Here is a 20,509-nt window from a genome sequence, read left to right as displayed (position 1 = left end):
CACACACAGTGTCACACACATACAGTGACACACACAGTGTCACACACACAGTGTCACACACACAGTGTTACACACACACAGTGTTACACACACAGTGTCACATACACACGGTGTCACACACACACAGTGTCACACACAGACGGTGTCTCACACACACGCAGTGTCACACACACACACAGACGGTGTCCCCCTCCCGTGTCCCCCTCCCGTCTCACTCCCACGCTGCCGCCGCTCTCCGGCCCAGCCGGCGGGGGGCGGGGCAAAGTCGCCTCAGTCCCCGCCCCTTTCGTGACCACGCCCCTCTTTTGGCCCCGCCCCCCTCCTGGCCCCGCCCCCGTTCCCTCCCCGTTCGGTCCCGGGGTTCTGTCACACGGGCACGCGCCCGCCCCGCCATGTCCCCTCCCGCCGTGTCCCCCCTCCCCTGAGGCCACCGACACCGCGCCGGGACCCCCCGTCCCGAACCCCGCTCCCCCCCCACCTCCCGGGCCGGGTCCTTGCCGGCTCCATACCGGGTCCCGCCCCCGGTTCCGGTTCCGGTTCCCGGTTCCGGTTCCGGTTCCGGGGTCCGTCCGGGTCCGGTCCGGTGGCGGTGGGGGCCGGGCGGGCCGGGCGGCGCGGCGCAAGATGGCGGACCTGGAGGCGGTGCTGGCCGATGTGAGCTACCTGATGGCCATGGAGAAGAGCCGCGCCGCGCCCGCCGCCCGCGCCAGCAAGAGGATCCTCCTGCCCGAGCCCAGGTGAGACCCCCCGGTACCGCTACCGCTACCGCTACCGCTACCGACACCCCCACCCGGGCCGCCCTCCCCATGGCCCGAGGTCCCGGCAGGGCCCGGTCCCGCTCAGCCGCCCCCACCCCGGGCACAGGTGTGCACAGGCGGCACACACCTGGGAGACAGGGACAGCGGGGACACGGACACACGTGGGGGCACAGGGACACACGGACGCGAGAAGGGGACATGGATGCGTGGACGTGGGAACGCTGACATAGACAGGGACACACGGACACGGGGTGGCAGGGACGTGGGTGCACGGAGTGGGACACGCAGACAGACATGGGACACGAGTGGGCACAAGGGGACACAGGCGTGGATACATGGACACGTGGTGACAGGGACACGGATGCACGGACACGCAGACAGACGTGGGGACACGTGTGGGCATGTCTGTGTGGGGACACAGACATGGACACATGGACATGTGACAGGGACACGGATGCACGGACACGCAGACAGACATGGGGACACGTGTGGGCACACGGGGACACAGACATGGATGCATGGACACACATGAACACGTGGTGACAGGGACACAGACATGCAGACAGACATGGGGACACGCATGGGCACTCAGGGACACAGACATGGATGCATGGACACACGGTGACAGGGACACGGATGCACGGGCACGCAGACAGACATGGGGACACGTGTGGGCACACACTTGTGTGGATGTGGACACACAGGCAGACATGGGGACACGTGTGGACACACAGTTGTGTGGACGTGGACACACAGACAGACATGGGGACATGGGACACACAGACACACACCCTGACAGTACACAGTCACACCCAGCCCTGCACCCTCCCTCTGCACACCCACACCTCCCCTGACAGGCACACCCATGACCATGCGTGTGTGTGTGTGCGTGTGTGCGTGTCCCAACACACGTGTGCACACACGCAGGGTGCCATGAGGGGTGTGTGCACACACCCGTGTGCCCCCACACCCGTGGGATCCCCCCTCCGTGTTACACACAGACACACGCGTGGAGTTGCGTGTGCACCGTGGTTCTCCACTTCCCTTTCTGGGAGGCTGCACACGCCAGCGGGGTGGCACGGGGACACAGAGGGGACACAGAGGGGACACGGGGGTCTTGGGGGGCTCGGGGCAGGTGGGGTGCTGAGCCCCTCTGCTGTCTCCCCAGCATCCGCAGTGTCATGCAGAAGTACCTGGAGGACCGGGGGGAGGTGACCTTTGACAAGATCTTCACGCAGAAGATCGGTGAGCTGGGGACATGGGGGACACGGGGGACACCTGGACGAGTGTCCCCCAACGCGGGGACCCTCGCTGTGTGCCTGGGCAAGCGTAGAGGGGGGTTGGGTTGGTGGCAGTTGTGACAGTGGCTGTGGTCGTTCCCCTCTGGCCATGGGGGGGCTGTGCAGAGGTCCCCTGTCCCCCACCCCACGTCCCCCACCCCGTCACTTCCCCCAGGCCGGCGCTAACCGGGGGCAGGAAGCATCTCTCACTTCCTCCCTGCCTGCTCCGGCGGTTTCCGGGCACGTCCTCCCCCCAGCAGCTCCGTGGTGTGTGTCCCCCCCTCTGTCCCCTCTGTCCCACTGCCCCCCAAAACTGCACCCGCCTCCTCGCCACCTCACGGCACCCCTGAGCCCTACAGCACTCCCCGTGCCAGCCCTGTCCTTGCCTCCCTGCCTCGTCCCCAAGCGTGGCACTTCCTCTTCCTTCAGCCCGGCCTGGGGGTGGCCGTGGGGACAGCCAGGCCCCTGGGGACATCCCTGGGACACAGGCTGCCACTCTGGGACAGGCACCTCTCACGCCGTGGCTCTGTCCCTGCCAGGGTATCTGCTCTTCCGAGACTTCGCCTTTAACCAGGCAGAGGAGGCCAAACCCCTGATGGAGTTTTATGAGGAGGTGAGGTGGGGGCACCCAGCTGGACGGACCCCCCCCCTGTGGTCATGAGGAGGATTGGGGGTGGGATTTGGTACCTTCAGAACCTCCAGACGTGGTACCAAGAGCACCCAGGAGAGGTGGCACCCGGTGCTCTGGGCACCCAGGGGACACGAGAAGCATCTGTGGGATGTGGTTCCCGGTGTGCCAGGTGGTCTTGGGGACCACCCGGCCTGGTGTGGGGCTGTGTCCCCTGTTGGTGCAGGCAAGGGGGTGGCTGTGTGCCCGGTGCCACCAGAGCTGTGCCCTTGCCAGATCAAGAAGTATGAGAAGTTGGACTCTGAGGAGGAGCGAGCCGCCCGGAGCCGCCACATCTTTGACCATTACATCATGAAGGAGCTGCTGGCCTGCTCCCACGTGAGTCTGGGGTCCCCAGAGTTAGGGGGAGGGATGTACCCAGTGTCCCCAGGACGGGGACAGGACCCAGCATCTTCAGGAGGAGCTCCACAACCACCACTGACTCTCTTCCGGGAGCCACAAGACCCATCCCTGTGGGTGGGGGTTTCTCTGTGCATTCCCTACAGCCCTGCCTGCTCCCCCTGGGACCCTGTCACCCTGGTCAGAAGGGACAGAGGGTGTCCAGGGTGACACGGTCCCATTTTGCCCCACAGCCCTTCTCCAAGAGTGCCATAGAACATGTCCAGAGCCGCCTGAGCAAGAAGCAGGTGCCCCCAGACCTCTTCCAGGTGGGCATCACCCGGGACAGACAGAGAGGGGGTCCCTGCCACCTCTGGTACTCAGGGGGTTAATCCTTACAGGGGGGCTGGGGGCTGGCTGGTGACAGGGGTCCCAGAAGGGATGGAGACACCAAGGAGTGGGTCCCCAAACGGTTGGGAGTGAAGGGGTTTGCTGGTGGTCCCCTTGGGGTGGTGGTCAGGAGATGGTGGGCTCCTCAGGGGGTGGTGATTGGGACCTTGGATGGAGTGGTGACAGCGGGGTCCCCAGGGGTGGTGACACAGGGGTCTGCAGGAAATCAGGTGACCCTGACAGGGTGGCAGAAGCATCTTCAGGGTCCTGGGGTGGCAGGGGGTCCCCTGAAGGGTGGCAGTGGAGCTCTGAAATCCCAGGGGTGGAGGAGACCTCACGTAACGATGGGACCTGAGGAGTGCAGGTGACCTGGGTGGCACTGGGGACCCGGCACTGAGCCCTGTGTGTCCCCAGCCCTACATTGAGGAGATCTGCCAGAACCTACGTGGGGCCATCTTCCAGAAATTCATCGAGAGGTGAGATGGGGACAGTCCCACCAGGATCGGGGTGTCCCAGCCCACTGGGGACCAGGGTCTCTTCTTAGATAGGAGCTCCAGGGCTGTCTGTCCCCAGACTGGGGATTCTCCTCATCCCCAGGTCTGGCTTGGGGAGGTCCCTGGAGGTGCTGATGTCTCCAGACAAGTCCAAGGGGTCCTTCTGCCCTGAGATGGATCTTTTTTTTGGGGGGGGGCGGGTTTTGGGGGGTGGTCTCTTCAGGGGCTCCACTCTTGCCCTCTCTGTGCTTCGTTGCAGTGACAAGTTCACACGGTTCTGCCAGTGGAAGAACGTGGAGCTGAACATCCATGTGAGCAGGGACCCCTGCGCCTCGGGGCACAGTGGGGTGTGGAGGGGGACACGTGGGCACAGTGACAGTGCTGTCACCCCGGGGGCTCACTAGGGCTGGCACAGGAACCCTCGGACCAGCACCCACGGGACATAAGGAGCAACCTCCGTGTTCCTCACCCCCCGGGGAAACCGAGGCAGGGTGTGGGGCACCACCACCACCATGGGACACACTCGAGCTATTGGGCAGGTGCTGCAGGACCCTGGTGTCCAGGCTTACACCCCACCCCCCACCACCACCTCCTTCTCACCCCCCCCACCCAACAGCTCACCATGAACGACTTCAGCGTTCACCGAATCATCGGCCGCGGCGGTTTCGGGGAGGTCTACGGCTGCCGGAAAGCAGACACGGGCAAAATGTAATGGGGGGTGGGTGCTTTGTTGGGGGGTGGGGGGAGAAAGATTGGGGGGATCCACCTGAGATGGCTGGGGGGGTCCGTGTGGGGCTGTGGTGGTGATCCCCAGGGCGTCTGTGTTGCTGTGATGAGAGATTCTGGGGAGGTTGTGGAAGGATGGCCCTGGGGGATACGGGGGTGTCACGGCCGTGGGTGGCAGCTGGGTGTGGTGATGTGGCTGTGGGTGGTATGGGTGGCACTGGGGGGCCCGTGTCCCCTGGGCAGCAGAGGGTCCCCTGCAGAGGCCCTTTGTCCCCCAGGTATGCCATGAAGTGTTTGGACAAGAAACGCATCAAGATGAAGCAGGGCGAGACGCTGGCCCTCAACGAGCGCATCATGCTGTCCCTTGTCAGCACCGGGGTGAGGGGACACTGCTGGCCTGGTGGCACGGGCAGAGAGAGAGGGGACAGCCAAGGGAGGGTGTCCCCAGAGCACTCAATGACCCCCGTTTCTCTCACCAGGACTGCCCCTTCATTGTCTGCATGTCCTACGCCTTCCACACCCCCGACAAACTCAGCTTCATCCTCGACCTCATGAACGGTGAGTGAACCCCCCTTGCTTCTCAGAGACCCCGTGGTTGATCTTCAACCCCTGGGTGACAACTGGTCCCTTGTCACCTCAGGGGGAGACCTACATTATCACCTGTCCCAGCACGGAGTCTTCTCGGAGGCAGAGATGAGGTTCTATGCTGCTGAGATCATCCTGGGCCTGGAGCACATGCACAGCCGCTTCGTGGTCTACCGGGACCTCAAGGTGAGCGACCCCACTACCTCCCGTGGGCACCCCCCAACCTTCAGCTCCTATGGGCACCCCCCAACCTTCAGCTCCCACTGGCATCCCCAGTAAAACCACCCTCTGGGCACCCATGGGTGTCCCAGGCACCCACAGACCCTGCTGGTCCCGTTGGCATCCCCAGGCTCTGTAGAACCACCCACCCAGGACCCTGTGGGCACCTACAGACACCCCATAGGAACCTTCAGACCCCACACCCTGAGGACACCCCCAGGTCCCATGGGCACCCCCAGCCCTGCAGAAACCCCCTCCAAATTCCATGAGCACCCTTGGGGCACCCTTGGGCATCCTGAGAGCTGAGGGGGGGAGGAACTCACAGACTCCACCAGTGCTTCATGCCCAGCCTGACCCATGTGGACCACCCCAAGCCTCCTCGTGTCCCCCCCACCGTGCCACACGTGGGCTGAGGGGTGTCATCCGTGTCCCTGCAGCCAGCAAACATCCTCCTGGATGAGTTTGGTCACGTCCGCATCTCTGACCTGGGCCTGGCCTGTGATTTCTCCAAAAAGAAGCCCCATGCCAGCGTGTGAGTGTGCCCCCCACCCCTCGCCTGCCCTCCTGCCTGCCTGGCACCACCCCTCACCCTGCTCTGTGTCCCCCCAACCCCACAGGGGCACCCACGGGTACATGGCCCCCGAGGTGCTGCAGAAAGGAGTGGCCTACGACAGCAGCGCCGACTGGTTCTCCCTGGGCTGCATGCTCTTCAAACTGCTCCGGGGGTGAGTGGGGGGACACGGGTGGGCACGGAGTGGTGGGGGGGACACGGGGTGATGGGGGGGACACAGCTGAGCCCCTCCCTGGCCACAGGCACAGCCCGTTCCGGCAGCACAAGACGAAGGACAAGCACGAGATCGACCGCATGACCCTCACCATGGTGAGTTGGGGGCTTCCCCCTGGGTGCTGGGGGGTGGGCAGGGCACAAGGACCCCTCTGTGTGTGTGTGTGTGTGTGTGTCCATGTGTCTGTGTGTGTGAACAGTGCCCAGAGCGTGTGCTTATGCTCATCCTTACACAAGTGTGCAGAGAGATGCCTGCGCGTGTTCACACACGTGTGCTCACACGCCTCCCCACACAGGCGTGTTCACGGTGCCTGCGTGCTGCCCACGCGTGTCTGCGTGCTGCCTACACACGTGTGCCTGGCATGTGCACACAGACACATCCCCGTGGGCTGGATGTGCACGCCTGTGTGGCCGTGTTGGCACTGGGGCACACGTGTGTACACGTGAGCGTCGCTGCATGTGCCAGCCTGCCTTCTGCACGCATGTGTACGCCTGTCCCCGTGCACGTGTGTATACCTGTCCCTGTGCACACGTCTGCACTCCTGTCCCCGTGCACACGTGTCCCTGGGTGCCACCCTGCCCTCTCCACAGGCCGTGGAGCTGCCGGATTCCTTCTCCCCGGAGCTCCGCTCCCTGCTCCAGGGGCTGCTGCAGCGGGACGTCAACCGCCGGCTGGGCTGCATGGGGAGAGGGTGAGGAGCTGGGGGGGATGGGAAGGTTGGGGGGGGGGAGGCTGGGGGCAACGCTCACCCCTCTTTGCTCCCCAGGGCTCAAGAGGTGAAGGAGGAACCTTTCTTCAAGGGCCTGGACTGGCAGATGGTTTTCCTGCAGAAGGTGAGGGGTGTGGGGGCACGGGGAGGGGTAGAGGGGCATAGGGAATGGTATGGGAAGGGGGATAGGGGCATGGGGGAGGTATAGGGGCACAGGGAAAGGTATGGAGACATGAGGAGGGATATGGGGACACAGAGGGGTACAGGGAGAAAGGGAGGAGTATGGGAAGTGGTATGGGGCACAGAAGTAGAGGGTCAGGAGAAGGGGTACAGGGGCATGGGGGAGGTATAAGGGCACAGGGAGGGGTGTGAGGGTGTGGGAGGGGTACAAGGGCAGAGGAAGGGGTATAGGGGTGCAGGGAGGGGTATGGGGACAGGGAGGGATACAGGGGTATGAGGGGAGGTATAGGGGCACAGGGAGGGGTATGGAAGGGGTGTACAGGGCACGGGGCTCTGGGGGGCAGAGGAGGGAGTAGGGAGGCATGAGGGGAGAGGGGTATGGAAGTACAAGGAGGGTTATGGGGGCGCAGACCCCTCTACAGCCCCTCTCCTGCCCGCAGTACCCCCCTCCCCTCATCCCACCCCGCGGGGAGGTGAACGCTGCCGACGCCTTCGACATCGGCTCCTTCGACGAGGAGGACACCAAGGGCATCAAGGTAGCTCCTGGGGGGGGTCGGGGGGCTGCAGAGGGTCCCAGGTGACAGGCGAGCAGCAGCCCCTGGCCCGGTGTCGCCCACCCACTCCCTGCCCACAGCTGCTGGAGAGCGATCAGGAGCTGTACCGCAACTTCCCCCTCACCATCTCGGAGCGGTGGCAGCAGGAGGTGACAGAAACCGTCTTCGAAGCCGTCAACGCCGACACCGACAAGCTGGAAGCTCGCAAGAAAGCCAAAAACAAACAGCTGGGCCACGAGGAGGGTGAGTGGGGAGCCCACCCCTCGCTCCCCACCGCTCTACCCGAGACTCCCCCCCCCGAACCCGGGGCTGACCCCATCTCTCCCCCTCCCTCCCCTCCCGTTGGGCGCAGAGTACGCCATGGGCAAGGACTGCATCATGCACGGGTACATGGCCAAGCTGGGCAACCCCTTCCTCACCCAGTGGCAACGCCGCTACTTCTACCTCTTCCCCAACCGCCTGGAGTGGCGTGGGGAGGGCGAATCGCCGGTAAGATGGGGGAGGGAGGGTCCTGGGGGGGCCAACGGGGTGAGCAGGGGGTGGAGCGGGCACAACCGGGGGGTGCCGGGCACGACGCCGGGGATCGGAGGTGGTGTGGGGTGACTGCGAGGGGTCTGGGGGTGCAGGGAGGGGACAAAGGAGGTGAGGGGGGGCCGGGCTGAACCTGTCCCCCCAGCAGTCCCTGCTGACCATGGAGGAGATCGATTCTGTGGAGGAGACGCAGGTGAAGGAGCGGAAGTGCATCCTGCTGCGTATGCGCGGGGGGAAGCAGTTTGTGCTGCAGTGTGATGTGAGTGTGCCCTGGGACACCCACCCGGGCTGGTTGCCAGGCTTTTGGGGTCACTAGCCACCTCCTGCCACTCACTAGTCATCTGCCTCCCAGCCCTGAGTGCCACTCACTCCTGCTGGGCACTAAGCAGATATGTACTTGGTGCTAGCCATCTCCTGCTGGCTGCTAGCCATGCCCTCTGCTGGGTGCTAGCCACCTCCAGGCCATCACTAGACATTCCCAGCTGGCCACTAACTGCCTCCTTCTGCCAGCTCCTGCTACTAGCCCCCCTCCTACATTTAGCTCTCCAAACCCATCACAGGGCATGGACAATTAAAGGGGGAGTCCCAACCACCCTGTACCCCACCCTGGGAGCCCCTAACAACCTGTACCCCACCCTGTCACCCCAGGGGTCCCCATCCTGACCCATAGCCCCCCTGCCACCCCAGGGATCCCTATTCTAACCCATACCCCCCACCATCACCCTGAGGGTCCCCATCCTGACCCATACCCACCCCTGTCACACTGGGGTTCCCCGTTCTGACCCATGCCCCCCTTTTCAGCCTGGGGGTCCCCTTTTCTGACCCATACCACCCCCATCACCCCAGGGTTCCCTATTCTGACATATATATACCCCCCATCACCCCAACATTCCCCATTCTGACCCATACCCCTCACCATCACCCCAGGGTTCCCCATCCTGCCCTATATCCCCCCTGTCACACTGGGGTTCCCCATACTGACCCATACCCCCATTTCTCACCTTTGTGTCCCTTTTCTCACCCATACCCCCCCTTTCTCACCCCAGGGGTCCCCATCCTGACCCCTACACCCCCTGCCACCCCAGGGATCCCTATTCTGACCCATACCCCCCCCCATCACCCCAGGGGTCCCCATCCTGACCCATACCCATCCCTGTCACACTGGGGTCCCCTTTTCTGACCCATGCCCCCCTTTCTCACCCTGGCCATCCCCATCCTGCCCCATACCCCCCCTGCCACCCCGGGGTTCCCCATTCTGACCCATACCCCCCTTTCTCACCCTGGCCATCCCCATCCTGCCCCATACCCCCCCTGTCACCCCGGGGTTCCCCATACTGACCCATACCCCCATTTCTCACCTTGGGTGTCCCTTTTCTCACCCATACCCCCCCTTTCTCCCCCTGGGGGTGCCCATCCTGACCTTTTCCCTGCCCTGCAGAGTGACCCCGAGCTGGTGCAGTGGCGGAAGGAGCTGCGGGAGGCGCAGCGGGAGGCGCAGCAGCTGCTGCAGCGGGTGCCCCGCATGCAGAACAAACCCCGCTCCCCCGTGGTGGAGCTCAGCAAAGTGCCCTTCATCCAGCGCTCCCCCAACGGCCTCTGACCCCTCATCCTCCCCCCCCCCCAACCCCTCAGCACCTTCCCACCCCGCCTTTAATTTATTGGGTTGGGTTCCCACCTCTCTGTGTGTGTGTGTGTGTGTCCCACCCCCTGGATCCTTTCCCATCGTTCCAGCGGGCAGGAGCTGTCACCAAGCTGTCCCCATTGTGTGTGTGTCCCCCCCTCACCCCATCCTCCTACCAACTCTCCGGCTAAGATGAAGGTTGTCCCCTCCTCCCCCTTCCTGTGTGTGTCCCCCACCACCCATTCCCGTGCCCGCTTTGCCACTGCTGTGTGTGCCAAATGGGGCAGGTGGGTGCCCACCCCACCCCGGCCGGGCAGGGAACCGGCCAGCTCTTCTCACCCTTCAGTAGCCTTTTGTGGCCACCTCCCTGCCATCCGGCGTGCCACCCCCTCCTGGCTGTGCCTGTCATGTGGGTGCCAAGTCCTGTGTGTGTGTGTACACGTGTGTGTGTGTGTGTGTGTGTGTGTGTGTGCCCAGGGGGACCCCCTGTAAATACTGTGCCACGGGTCCCCCCCTGCCACCGCCTTGGGGACACCAAATCCCCCACCCCAAATCAGCCTGGTGTGACATACGGATGTCCCCAGCTTTTGGGGACAGGAGGGGTGGTGTCCTGCCCCACTCCCTGGCAGCGTCTGTAAATATTGGTCCCTGGGGGTGGGGACACACGGGGGTGGCACCGGGGCCATCGGTGAGTGAGAGTTTAAGAAGCAGAGATGTGAGAATGCAACAACAACAACAACAAAAAAGAGTTTTTATAATAAAAATCTGGTAAAACACCAGCTGTGGGTGTGTGTGGAGGTGACACTGCTGTCCCCAGGGTCTTCCCTTGTCACCGCTGGTGACGTGGTGTGTCCCCCACTCCGGGGATATTTTGGGGGGGGGGGGGGCGGAGGGTTTCCCGGGCCCTGCGGGATGGGTGGGGGGGGGATCTGGGGTTGGGTCCCCCTCGCTGTCCCCAGGGTGATCCTGGTTGTCCCCTGACCTGCATTTCAGCATTCCTGCCCCTCGGCTGGGCCCGGGGGAGTCCCCGGTGTCTAATTTGGGGGTTGTGCAGCGGGACGGAGACAAACAGCCGGCCCGGTCCGGCCCAAGGAGGGGGATGGCAACCCGGTCCTACTCCGTTCTTCCCTGGATCCCTGGAGGTGCCGGTTCTGAACAGGGTTCTGCTGGGAGAGGTGCCGGGCAGGGGGCAGCCCCCGGTACCGGGACCGCTGGTGCTCGGTGCGGGATGTCCCGGCGGACCGGTGCCGGTGCCTGGGGACAATTACAGGGACCGGTGCCACCTACGTAGTGCCGGTACCGGCTGCCGGCACCTCGTCCGCCGTGCCCAGTACCGGTTCCTGCTGTCAGTGTCCCCTTTCTGTGCCCGGTACCGGTAGCGGTGCTCACCCTGCCTCAGTACCCGGTTCCAGTGCCTTCCCCCGTGTTCGGTACTAGTTCCAGTGTGTTTACCCCGCTGTGACCCGTTCCGGTGCTCCCCCTCGCAGCACCCGGTTCTGGTGCGCCCATCGCCCTGTGCTCGGTACCAGTTCTGGTGCCCCCCCGAAGTACACGGTTCCGGTGCCGTTCCCCCCCGCGATCCCCGGTTCTCAGTCCCCAGTTCCGGTTTTCCCCCCGCAATCCCCGCTTCTCAGTCCCCGGTTCCGGTGCCCATCCCGCGATCCTCGGTTCCGGTTTCCCCCCCGCAATCCCCGGTTCCCAGTCCCCGGTTCCGGTTCCCCCCCCCGTGCCCGGTTCGGCCCCGCCCCGCGCCGCCGCGTTGCGCTCCCTCCGCCGCCGCCGCCGCCGCCGCTGCCGCCGCCCCCGCGCGCAGCCATTGCGGGAAGGCCCCGGCGCTGCGGTTCCGCCGTGTCCCCCCCCACCCCCCCGCATCCCGGGGACATGGTGCCGGGATGGCCCGGCCCGGTGACACCTTCCCCCTGCACCGCCTCGTCTGGCACAACCGGCACCAGGCGCTGGACAGCGCCCTGCGCACCGGCACGGTGGGCACCCCGAACCGGCACCGGCACCGGGAACCGCCGATCGGCACCGGCAACCGGCGCTTGGGAAACGGGACCGCCGGGCTGGGGGGCTGCGGGGGGGATCGGCGGCGGGGACGCGGGGAACTGGGAGCTTGGGGTTGGGGGGGGGAACTGGGATGGAATGGGAGGGCAGAGGGGGAAAGGGGGGGGGATGGGGGAGCTCGGGAACTGGGAGGTACTGGGAGGGTGTGGGGGAACTGGGAGTACTGGAGGGGACTGGGAGGCACTGGCAGGACTGGGAGGCACTGGGGGAGCTGGGAGTACTGGGAGCACTAGGGGTGGGGAGGACTGGGCAGGACTGGGGGAGCTGGGATGCTGGAATGGTGGGGGCACTGAGAGCACTGGAGGGACTGGGAGCGCTGGGAAGAGTGGGACAGTGTAAGGTGCGAGGGGACTGGGAGCACTGGGATATAATGGGACTGGGAGCACTGGGGTACAAGGGGACTGGGAGCACTGAAGTATAATGGGACTGGGAGCACTGGGACGGTGCAGCCGTGGCCGGGAGGACTCGGGGGTTGGGGTCACGGGGACTTTGGTCACAGCTGCCACGGGGGGTGGGTGGGGGGTGGTGTCCTCCACGCGTGTCCCCTGCTGTCCCCGCAGCACGACGTGGAGCTGCCGGACCCGCGGGGCCGAACCCCCCTGGAGCTGGCGGTGTCACTGGGCCACCTGGAGTCGGTTCGGGTGCTGCTGCGGCACAACGCCAACGTGGGCCGGGAGAACGCCAACGGCTGGACCGGTACCGGGGAGGGGGAGGCACCAGCCTCGGGGAGAGGGCGAGGGGGACACCCACCCACCCCCATCTGGGGTCCCCATCGCTGTGTCCCCCCACCCCAGTGCTGCAGGAGGCGGTGAGCACCGGGGACCCCGAGATGGTCCAGTTGGTTCTGCAGTACCGGGACTACCAGCGGGCCACCCGCCGCCTGGCCGGCATCCCCGAGCTGCTCAGCAAGCTGCGACGGGTACCACACCCCCAAAATTCGGGAAGGACCCCCCCCCCAACCTCCCCAAGACCCCCCCACCTCCTCCCCACCCACCCCTTTTCCCCCTGTTTCTCTTTCCCTTCCCAAGCCCACCAGCCCCTACCCAGCTCCCCACCCCAAGACTCAGTGGCACCCAAAATTAGGGAGGGACCCCCCCCACCTCCCTAAGACCCCCCCAACCTCCTCAAGACCCCCCATGCTCTCCCCACCTCCTCTTTCCCCCTACTTCTTCCCTTCCAAGCCCACCACCATCCCCACCACCTCCCCACCCCAACACTCCGTGACCCCCAAAATTAGGTAAGGACCCCCCCAACCTCCCCCAGCCCATCCATCTCCTCCCCACCCCTCCTTTCCTCTACTTTTTCCCTTCCAAGCCCTCCATCACCACCACCTCCACCCAACTTCCTCACCTGGGACCCTCAGTGACCCCACCAGGACCCCCCCTCACCCAACCCCCCCTCCTTTAGATCCTCCTTGACCCCCTCCCCCTTTTCCTCTCTTCCAGGCCTCTGACTTCTATGTGGAGATGAAGTGGGAGTTCACCAGCTGGGGTGAGCGGGACCAGGGGGTGGGGACGGGGGAACTGGGGAGGGGTCTCGGAGGGGGTTGTGGGTGTGACAGGACATTGTCCCCGCAGTGCCCCTGGTCTCCAAAGTGTGTCCCAGCGATGTCTACAGGGTCTGGAAGCGAGGGGAGAGCTTGCGGGTGGACACAACCCTGCTGGGCTTCGAGCACATGACCTGGCAGCGGGGCCGACGCAGCTACATCTTCAAAGGGGAAGGTCAGCTCTGGGACCACCCCCCCGGACCTCCTCTGCACCCCCACACCCCCTCAGGGACCCTGGGAAAACCCCCAGACCCCACACATCGGGAGTGCTCCTCCATAAGGACCTCAGATCCCCTCTAGGAAACTTGAGGAACCCCCCAGACTCCGTGCACCATGAGTATTCATCCATAAGGTCCTCAGATCCTCTCTAGGAATGGATCCAGACCTCCTGTGGGGACCCCAGACTCCCTCAGGGACCTTGGGAAACCTCCAGACCCCACACACTAGGAGTGCTCCTCCATAAGGACCTCAGATCCCCTCTAGGGAATCCCCCAGACTCCACACACCACGAGTACTCATCCATAAGGTCCTCAGATCCTCTCTAGGGACTTCCTTGACAACCTATAAGGACTCCCCTGGGATCCTTGAGCCCTTCAAGGACCTTGGAGATCCCCCCAGAGCCGTTACACTATGAGTACCCCCATAAGGACCCCAAACCACCTCAGGGACCCCAGACTCCATGCACCACAAGAACTCACCCATAAGGTTCACAGATCCTCTCTAGGGATGGGTCCCAGACTCCCTGTAGGGACCCCCTGGGAACCTCAGACCTCCTCAGGGACCTTGGAGATGCCCCCAGACCCATGACACGACACCCAGACCCCATGAGGAGCCCCCAGACTCCTTTGTAGGTCCCCCCTGGAGCCCCCCAGCCCTCCCTTTCCAGCAGCACCACGCTCCACCTCAACCCCCACCCATCCCAGGTGTCCCCAGGACGGGGTCAGAGGTGGGTGCTGGGTGCTGAGCCGTGTCCCCTGGTGCAGAGGAAGGGGCTGTGGTGATGGAGGTCGACCATGACAAGCAGGTGGTCTACACGGAGACCTTGGCCTTGGCCTTGCACGAGCCCGACCTGCTGCTGGCAGCCATGCAGCCCTCGGAGGAGCACGTGGCCGGGCGCTTGACCTCCCCCATCGTCTCCACACACCTGGACACCAGGAACATCGCCTTTGAGAGGTGGGGACACCACCAGCTGGGGGTTTAGGTGTGGTGGGAGGGTTGAGGGGGCCACAGGACCTCTGGGGAAAAGGTAGCGTGGGTGTGAAGGGGAAGGGAAAGTCTGTAAAGACCTCAGAGGTCCTATAGGAACCTTCCTGGAGACCCTTCAGGGACTTGGAGGAACCTCTCAGACCTCAAGCAGCATGAGTACTCATCCATAAGGATCTTAGAGACCCTCTAGGGACATCCTGGGGACCCCAGACCCACTCTGGGACCTTGGGGGTCCCCCCTGACCCTACCCTCTCGGAGTGCTTGTCCATAAGGACCTAAGATCCCCTACAAGGATCTCCTAAGCACCCCACTGTGGACCCTCAGAGACTTTGGAGATGCCCTCAGACTCCATACATCACGTGTACACTCCCATAAGGACCTCAGATTCCCTGTAGGGATCCCCTGGACACCCCAGAGCCCCCTCTGTAGGGAACCCTCTTGAGACCCTCAAACCCCTCAGGAGCCTTGTGGAACCCTCCAGATCCCAAACACCCCAAGTACTCCTCCATAATGACCTCAGATCCCCTAAAAGGATCTGCTGGGGACCTGAGACCTCCTATAGGGACCTCCCTGGGGACCCTCAGGGACCTTGGGGGACACACCCAGACCCCAAACACCAAAAGTACTCCTCCAGAAGGACCCTCCTGGGGGGGGTGGAAGGGTGGGGGGCAGAACTTCCAGGGTGTGAAGGGGAAGGAAAGGTTTGAGCAAGATGCTGGGTGGGCTGGGAGGAGCCTCCCCACCTCGGGGGGCTGGCAATGTGCCCCCCACCCCATCTGCTGCCACCGTGTCCCCTCCTGTCCCCAGGAACAAGTCCGGGATCTGGGGTTGGCGCTCGGAGAAGATGGAGGTGGTCAGTGGCTACGAGGCCAAGGTGGGCATGGCCATGGGGACACCGAGGGACACTGAGGTGACAAGTGGGGCTCATCCTGGGTGTCCTCCCCACCCCTGCAGGTCTACAGTGCCAGCAACGTGGAGCTGGTGACCAAGACGAGGACCGAGCACCTCTCGGAGCAGGACAAGTCACGCAGCAAAGGTGACAATGCCCTGGTGTCACCTGGCAGGGTGGGAGGTGTCACCCAACAGGTTTGGGATGGTGTGTGGGGTGTGGCCAGTAGATGTGGGTCACCATGGGGTGTCACCCAACAGGTATGTGACAGTGTGTGGGGGTGTGAGCAGCAGATGTGGGTCACCATGGCTGTGGGGTGTCACCCATCAGGTCTGGGACACCATGGATGCTGGGTGTCACCCACGGGTCCCCATGGCTGTGGGGTGTCACCCATGGGTCCCCATGGCTGTGGGGTGTCACCCAGCAGGTCTGGGACACCATAGGTGCTGGGTGTCACCCAGCAGGTGTGGGATAATGGGTGGGATGTCACCCAGCAGGTTTGGGTCACCATAGGTGCTGGGTGTCACCCATCGGGTCTGGGACACCATGGGTGCATCAGATGTGGGACAGTGTATGAGATGTGACCACCAGCTCTGGGTCACCATGGCCATGGGGGTGTCACCCAGCAGGTCTGGGCCACCAGGGATGCTGGGTGTCACCCATGGGTCCCCATGGCTGTGGGGTGTCAGCTTCCCTGTCCCCCCCCAGGCTCCAGGACCCCCTTCCACTCCTTCCTGGGCATGGCACAGCAGCACAGCACCCACAACGGGGTGAGTGGCCAGGCTGGGGGGTCCCCTGGGGTCACCTCCTTGGTGCTGGGGTGGAGGGGACACTGGGGTATGGCTGAGCGGGGTCGGTGTCACCTCAGGTGCCAGTGTCCCAGGCTGCCAGTCCCACCAACCCCACGGCCATCACCCCTGAGGAGTATTTTGACCCCCACTTCGACCTGGAGACCCGCAACATCGGGCGTCCCATCGAGATGTCCAGCAAGGTGCAGAGGTGAGGCCACCACCCCCTGGTGACACCGCCCAGGGACGTGGCACTTGGGTGCCTGGGAGATGGTGCAGGGTGGTGACATGGCACCGTGGTGGCAGGGCAGCTGGGGGTGGTGACATAGTCCCTTGGGGGGTGGCATTGGGATGGCAGGGCAGCTGGAGGTGGTGACAGGATCCCCTGGGAGGTGGCATTGGGGTGGCAGTGCAGCTGGGGGTGGTGACATTGTCCCCTGGGAGGTGGCATTGGGGTGGCAGGGCAGCTGGGGGTGGTGACATTGTCCCTTGGGAGGTGGCAGTGGGGTGGCAGGGCAGCTGGGGGTGGTGACATTGTCCCTTGGGAGGTGGCAGTGGGGTGGCAGGGCAGCTGGGGGTGGTGACATGGTCCCCTGGGAGGTCACCCTGGTGTGTCAGAACCCTTGAGGGTGGTGACAGGGTCCCAGAGGAGGTGGCACTGGGTGTCAGGCCCCACGGGGGTGGTGACACGGTCCTCGGGGAGGTGGCACTAGGGTGGCAGGGACCCTTTGGCGTCGGCGACAGCATCTGTGGGAAGATGTCATCGGGTATCCCGGGGCCTGGTGACACAGTCCTGGGGGAGGTGACCCCAGGGGGTGTCCCCGTGCCCACGCCGGTGCCCGGGCAGGTTCAAGGCCACCCTGTGGCTCTGCGAGCAGCACCCACTGTCCCTGGCGGAGCAGGTGACCCCCATCATCGACCTGATGGCCATCTCCAACGCCCACTTCGCCAAACTCCGCGACTTCATCACCCTCAAGCTGCCCCCCGGCTTCCCCGTCAAGATCGGTGAGGGGGGGGGCGGCAGAGGGAGGGGACAACGAGTGTAGGGTGGGGACGCTGACACCCACCCCCCCCTCCCCGCCCCCCCGTGTGTCCCCTCCCCCCAGAGATCCCCCTCTTCCATGTCCTCAACGCCCGCATCACCTTCAGCAACCTCTGCGGCTGCGACCACCCCCTGAGCTCCGTGCGGGGAGGGGGTGCCCCCACCCAGACCCCCGGCACCCACCCCCCCGGCACCCAGACCCCCGGCACGGCAGGTGAAGGTGGGGTGGGGGGGGGTGTTAGGGGTGGGGGGCTCCGCTAAAGGGGGTTTTGGGGGGGTGTGGGGGCTGCGGGGGGGGCTGAGGGGTGGGGGAGTGGGGAGCTTGGGTATGGGGTGCTGGGGGGGTCTCTGGATATGGGAATATGGGGGTCTGGGGGTCCCTGGGCATGGGGTGCTGGGGAGTCTTAGTGTTGGGGGGTGTCTGGAGTAGGGGGCTGGGGGTGGGGGTGTGCTGAGGGATCTTGGGGGTGGTGGTGGGTGGGGGGCTTGGGCATGGGGTGCTGAGGGGGGATGGTTCTAGGGGGTTCCTGGAGGGGGGAAATGGGGGGTTGTTGGGCATGGGGTGCTGGGGGGCTCCCTGGGGTGGGGCTGCTGTGGGTGTGGGGTACCATGGGATATTTTGGGGTGCTGTGGGTGTAAGGTGCTGTGGGGCCTTGTGGGGTGCCATGGGGGTACCATGGGGTGCTGTAGGGTGCCATGGGGGTGCCATGGAGTACCATGGGGTGCTATGGGGTGCTGCAGGGTACCATGGGGTGCCATGGGGTGCCATAGGGTGCCATGGGGGTGCCATGGGGTGCCATGGGGTGCTGTAGGGTGCCATGGGGGTGCCATGGAGTACCATGGGGTGCTATGGGGTGCTGCAGGGTACCATGGGGTGCCATGGGGTGCTGTAGGGTGCCATGGGGGTACCATGGGGTGCCATGGAGTACCATGGGGTGCTATGGGGTGCTGCAGGGTACCATGGGGTGCTATGGGGGTACTGTGGGGTGCCATGGGGTGCCGCTGGGTACCATGGGGGTGCCATGGGGTGCCGATTGCCATCTCGGGGTGGGGGGGGTGTTGTTGTGCCAGGCTGCCCGCTGCCCTGCGAGGTGGAGGCGGGGGTGTTCGAGGTGCCGGCAGGGTACACGGTGCTGGGTGCGGGGCGCACGGAGCCGCTGCGGGATGAGGACGATGACCTCCTGCAGTTCGCCATCCAGCAGAGCCTCCTAGAGGCCGGCACCGAGACCGACCAGGTGGGGACAGCACCACCCCCTCCCCGAATTAAACCCACCCCGAAGCCCCCCCACATCCCCAAGGGGGTCACGCTCCCAGCAGGGGGGTCAGGGATCACCCCCAGCCCCTTTATACCCCCCCTCCCCACCCCCAGGTGACCATTTGGGAGGCCCTCACCAGCCCCCGGCCCGGCCCCCACCCACCCCCCTATGAGGAGGAGGAGGAGGAGCTGCAGCTGGAGCGGTGAGGGGCGGGGCCAGAGCGGGACACGCCCAACAAGGGGGCGGAGTCTAGTTTATGTGTTGGGGGCGTGGCCTAAATGGGAGGGGACATTGGGTGTGGTCTATAGGGGGTGTGGTTTAAACGGGCGTTGTCTTGGGGCGTGGCCTAAATGGGTTACAAGGGTGGGGCCTGGAGGTGACATTTGAGCTAAATGGGAGTGGCCATTGGGGCGTGGCCTAAATGGGAGTGGCAGCGAGGGCGTGGCCTAAATGGGAGTGGTAATGAGGGTGTGGCCTAAGTGGGAGTGGCCATTGGGGCGTGGTCTAAATGGGAGTGGTCACTTGGGGCGTGGTCTAAATGGGAGTGGCAACAAGGGCGTGTCCTAAATGGGAGGGGTTACACGGGTGGGGCCTGGAAGGTGACATTTGACCTAAATGGGAGTGGCCATTGGGGCGTGGCCTAAATGGGAGTGGCAACGAGGGCGGGGCCTAAATAGGAGTGGCCATTTGGGGTGTGTTCTAAATGGGAGTGGCAACGAGGGCGGGGCCTAAAAAGGGAGGGCTCTTTGGGGTTATAGAGGGGACACAACCTAATTAGGAGGTGACATGGAAGAGTGTGGCCTAAATGGAAGGCGTCCGGGTGGGGCGTGGTCGTAGTGGGCGTGGCTAAACGGGTGACGTGTGAGGTATCACCAGGGGGCGTGGCATAGGGGCTGTGGTTTATCCGAGGGGGCGTGGTCTGAGCCCTCCCTCCCTCCCGGCAGAGCCCTGCAGGAAAGTCTGCTGCTCCAGAGCGGCCCCAGCCCCGCTCCCCCCACCCCGGGGCCCGCCGGGACCACCCCCCCCGGGGCGGGCGCTGGGACCCCCCCGGACCCCCCCGGCTACGGCAGCTTCGCCGAGCAGCTGCGTTTGGCCATGGCGCTGTCGGAACGGGAGCAGGAGGAGCGGGAACGGCGCCGGAGGGAGGAGGATGAGGAGCTGCAGCGCATCCTGCGCCTGTCCCTCACTGACAAGTAGTGTGTGTACCTGTCCCCCCCCCCAAAAAATGGGACAGGGACACCGCCCCACGTCCCCAAATGGGGACATCGCCCCACTGCAGGACAGGGGCACCGCTTCTCCCAGGGACACCCCGATTGGGGTCCCCCCTGGGGACAAGGGTAGTGTCGTGGTGACACCCCCCGTGCCCAGGACATCCCCCCCGATGTGGGCACAGCAGGACGACCCCCCCCAACCCAGGACCCCCACCTCAGGGACACCCCTGTCTGCAGGATCCCCACCCTAGGGACACCCCCTTCCCCTTCAATGTCAGACGTTGACCCCCGGGGGGGGATTGGGGTCACAGGACGGACCTGGGGGTCCCCGTGGGATGTGACTGAACCCGGTTTAAAGGCAGCCCCACTTCTGGGGGGGGAGTGGGGACCCCCAGGCCTCACCCCTGTGTACAGGGGGAGAGATCTGGGGGGGCAGATGTATGTACATATACATATACATAAATATATATATATATCTATATATACATGGTGTGTGCAGCCTGTGCCTGGCAGGCTGAGGGGAAGAGTTGGCTTTTGGGGGGGCTGGGGGGTGCTTTGACTCCCCCTCAATCTAGCCCTGTGCCCCCATTCCCTCCCCAGGGCTTCATTGATTCAGTTTATGGGGTGGTTTTTTGGGGGGAGACCTCTGCCCAGGGAGGGAGTGCTGGG

General features: G+C 64.5%; 2 protein-coding genes across 4 annotated transcripts; both read left to right on the top strand.

The window, feature by feature from the left end:
• Positions 1-533: 533 nt before the first annotated feature.
• GRK2 (G protein-coupled receptor kinase 2) lies at positions 534-10,614 on the top strand. 3 transcript variants are annotated; one of them, XM_071761787.1, is made up of 21 exons: positions 534-737; positions 1,927-2,003; positions 2,578-2,651; positions 2,943-3,044; positions 3,299-3,373; positions 3,849-3,910; positions 4,188-4,239; positions 4,545-4,636; positions 4,933-5,032; positions 5,134-5,212; positions 5,295-5,425; positions 5,896-5,990; positions 6,076-6,183; positions 6,272-6,338; positions 6,834-6,934; positions 7,010-7,076; positions 7,573-7,668; positions 7,767-7,929; positions 8,039-8,175; positions 8,366-8,476; positions 9,656-10,614. In XM_071761787.1, exons 1-21 carry the CDS (start codon positions 625-627, stop codon positions 9,815-9,817), a joined length of 2,064 nt encoding a protein of 687 aa, XP_071617888.1. In that variant the 5' UTR covers positions 534-624; the 3' UTR covers positions 9,818-10,614. The 3 variants fall into 3 exon arrangements, with proteins under 3 accessions (XP_071617888.1, XP_071617886.1, XP_071617889.1); XM_071761785.1 differs by having other exon boundaries at positions 8,363-8,476; XM_071761788.1 differs by lacking the exons at positions 534-737; positions 2,578-2,651 and having other exon boundaries at positions 8,363-8,476.
• Positions 10,615-11,589: 975 nt separating this feature from the next.
• On the top strand, positions 11,590-20,302 carry ANKRD13D (ankyrin repeat domain 13D). The gene is made up of 15 exons (XM_071761902.1): positions 11,590-11,820; positions 12,463-12,598; positions 12,697-12,821; positions 13,348-13,393; positions 13,480-13,623; positions 14,432-14,621; positions 15,462-15,528; positions 15,609-15,690; positions 16,252-16,313; positions 16,412-16,542; positions 17,179-17,336; positions 17,438-17,587; positions 18,445-18,608; positions 18,743-18,831; positions 19,574-20,302. The coding sequence occupies exons 1-15, from the start codon at positions 11,731-11,733 to the stop codon at positions 19,824-19,826; spliced, it is 1,887 nt and encodes a 628-aa protein (XP_071618003.1). The 5' UTR covers positions 11,590-11,730; the 3' UTR covers positions 19,827-20,302.
• Positions 20,303-20,509: the final 207 nt, after the last annotated feature.

Source organism: Heliangelus exortis, chromosome 18, assembly GCF_036169615.1.
Source record: "Heliangelus exortis chromosome 18, bHelExo1.hap1, whole genome shotgun sequence".
Classification (NCBI taxonomy): Eukaryota; Metazoa; Chordata; class Aves; order Apodiformes; family Trochilidae; genus Heliangelus; species Heliangelus exortis.
Note: the sequence above shows the minus strand (reverse complement) of the source record. Positions and strands in the feature narration are given on the sequence as shown.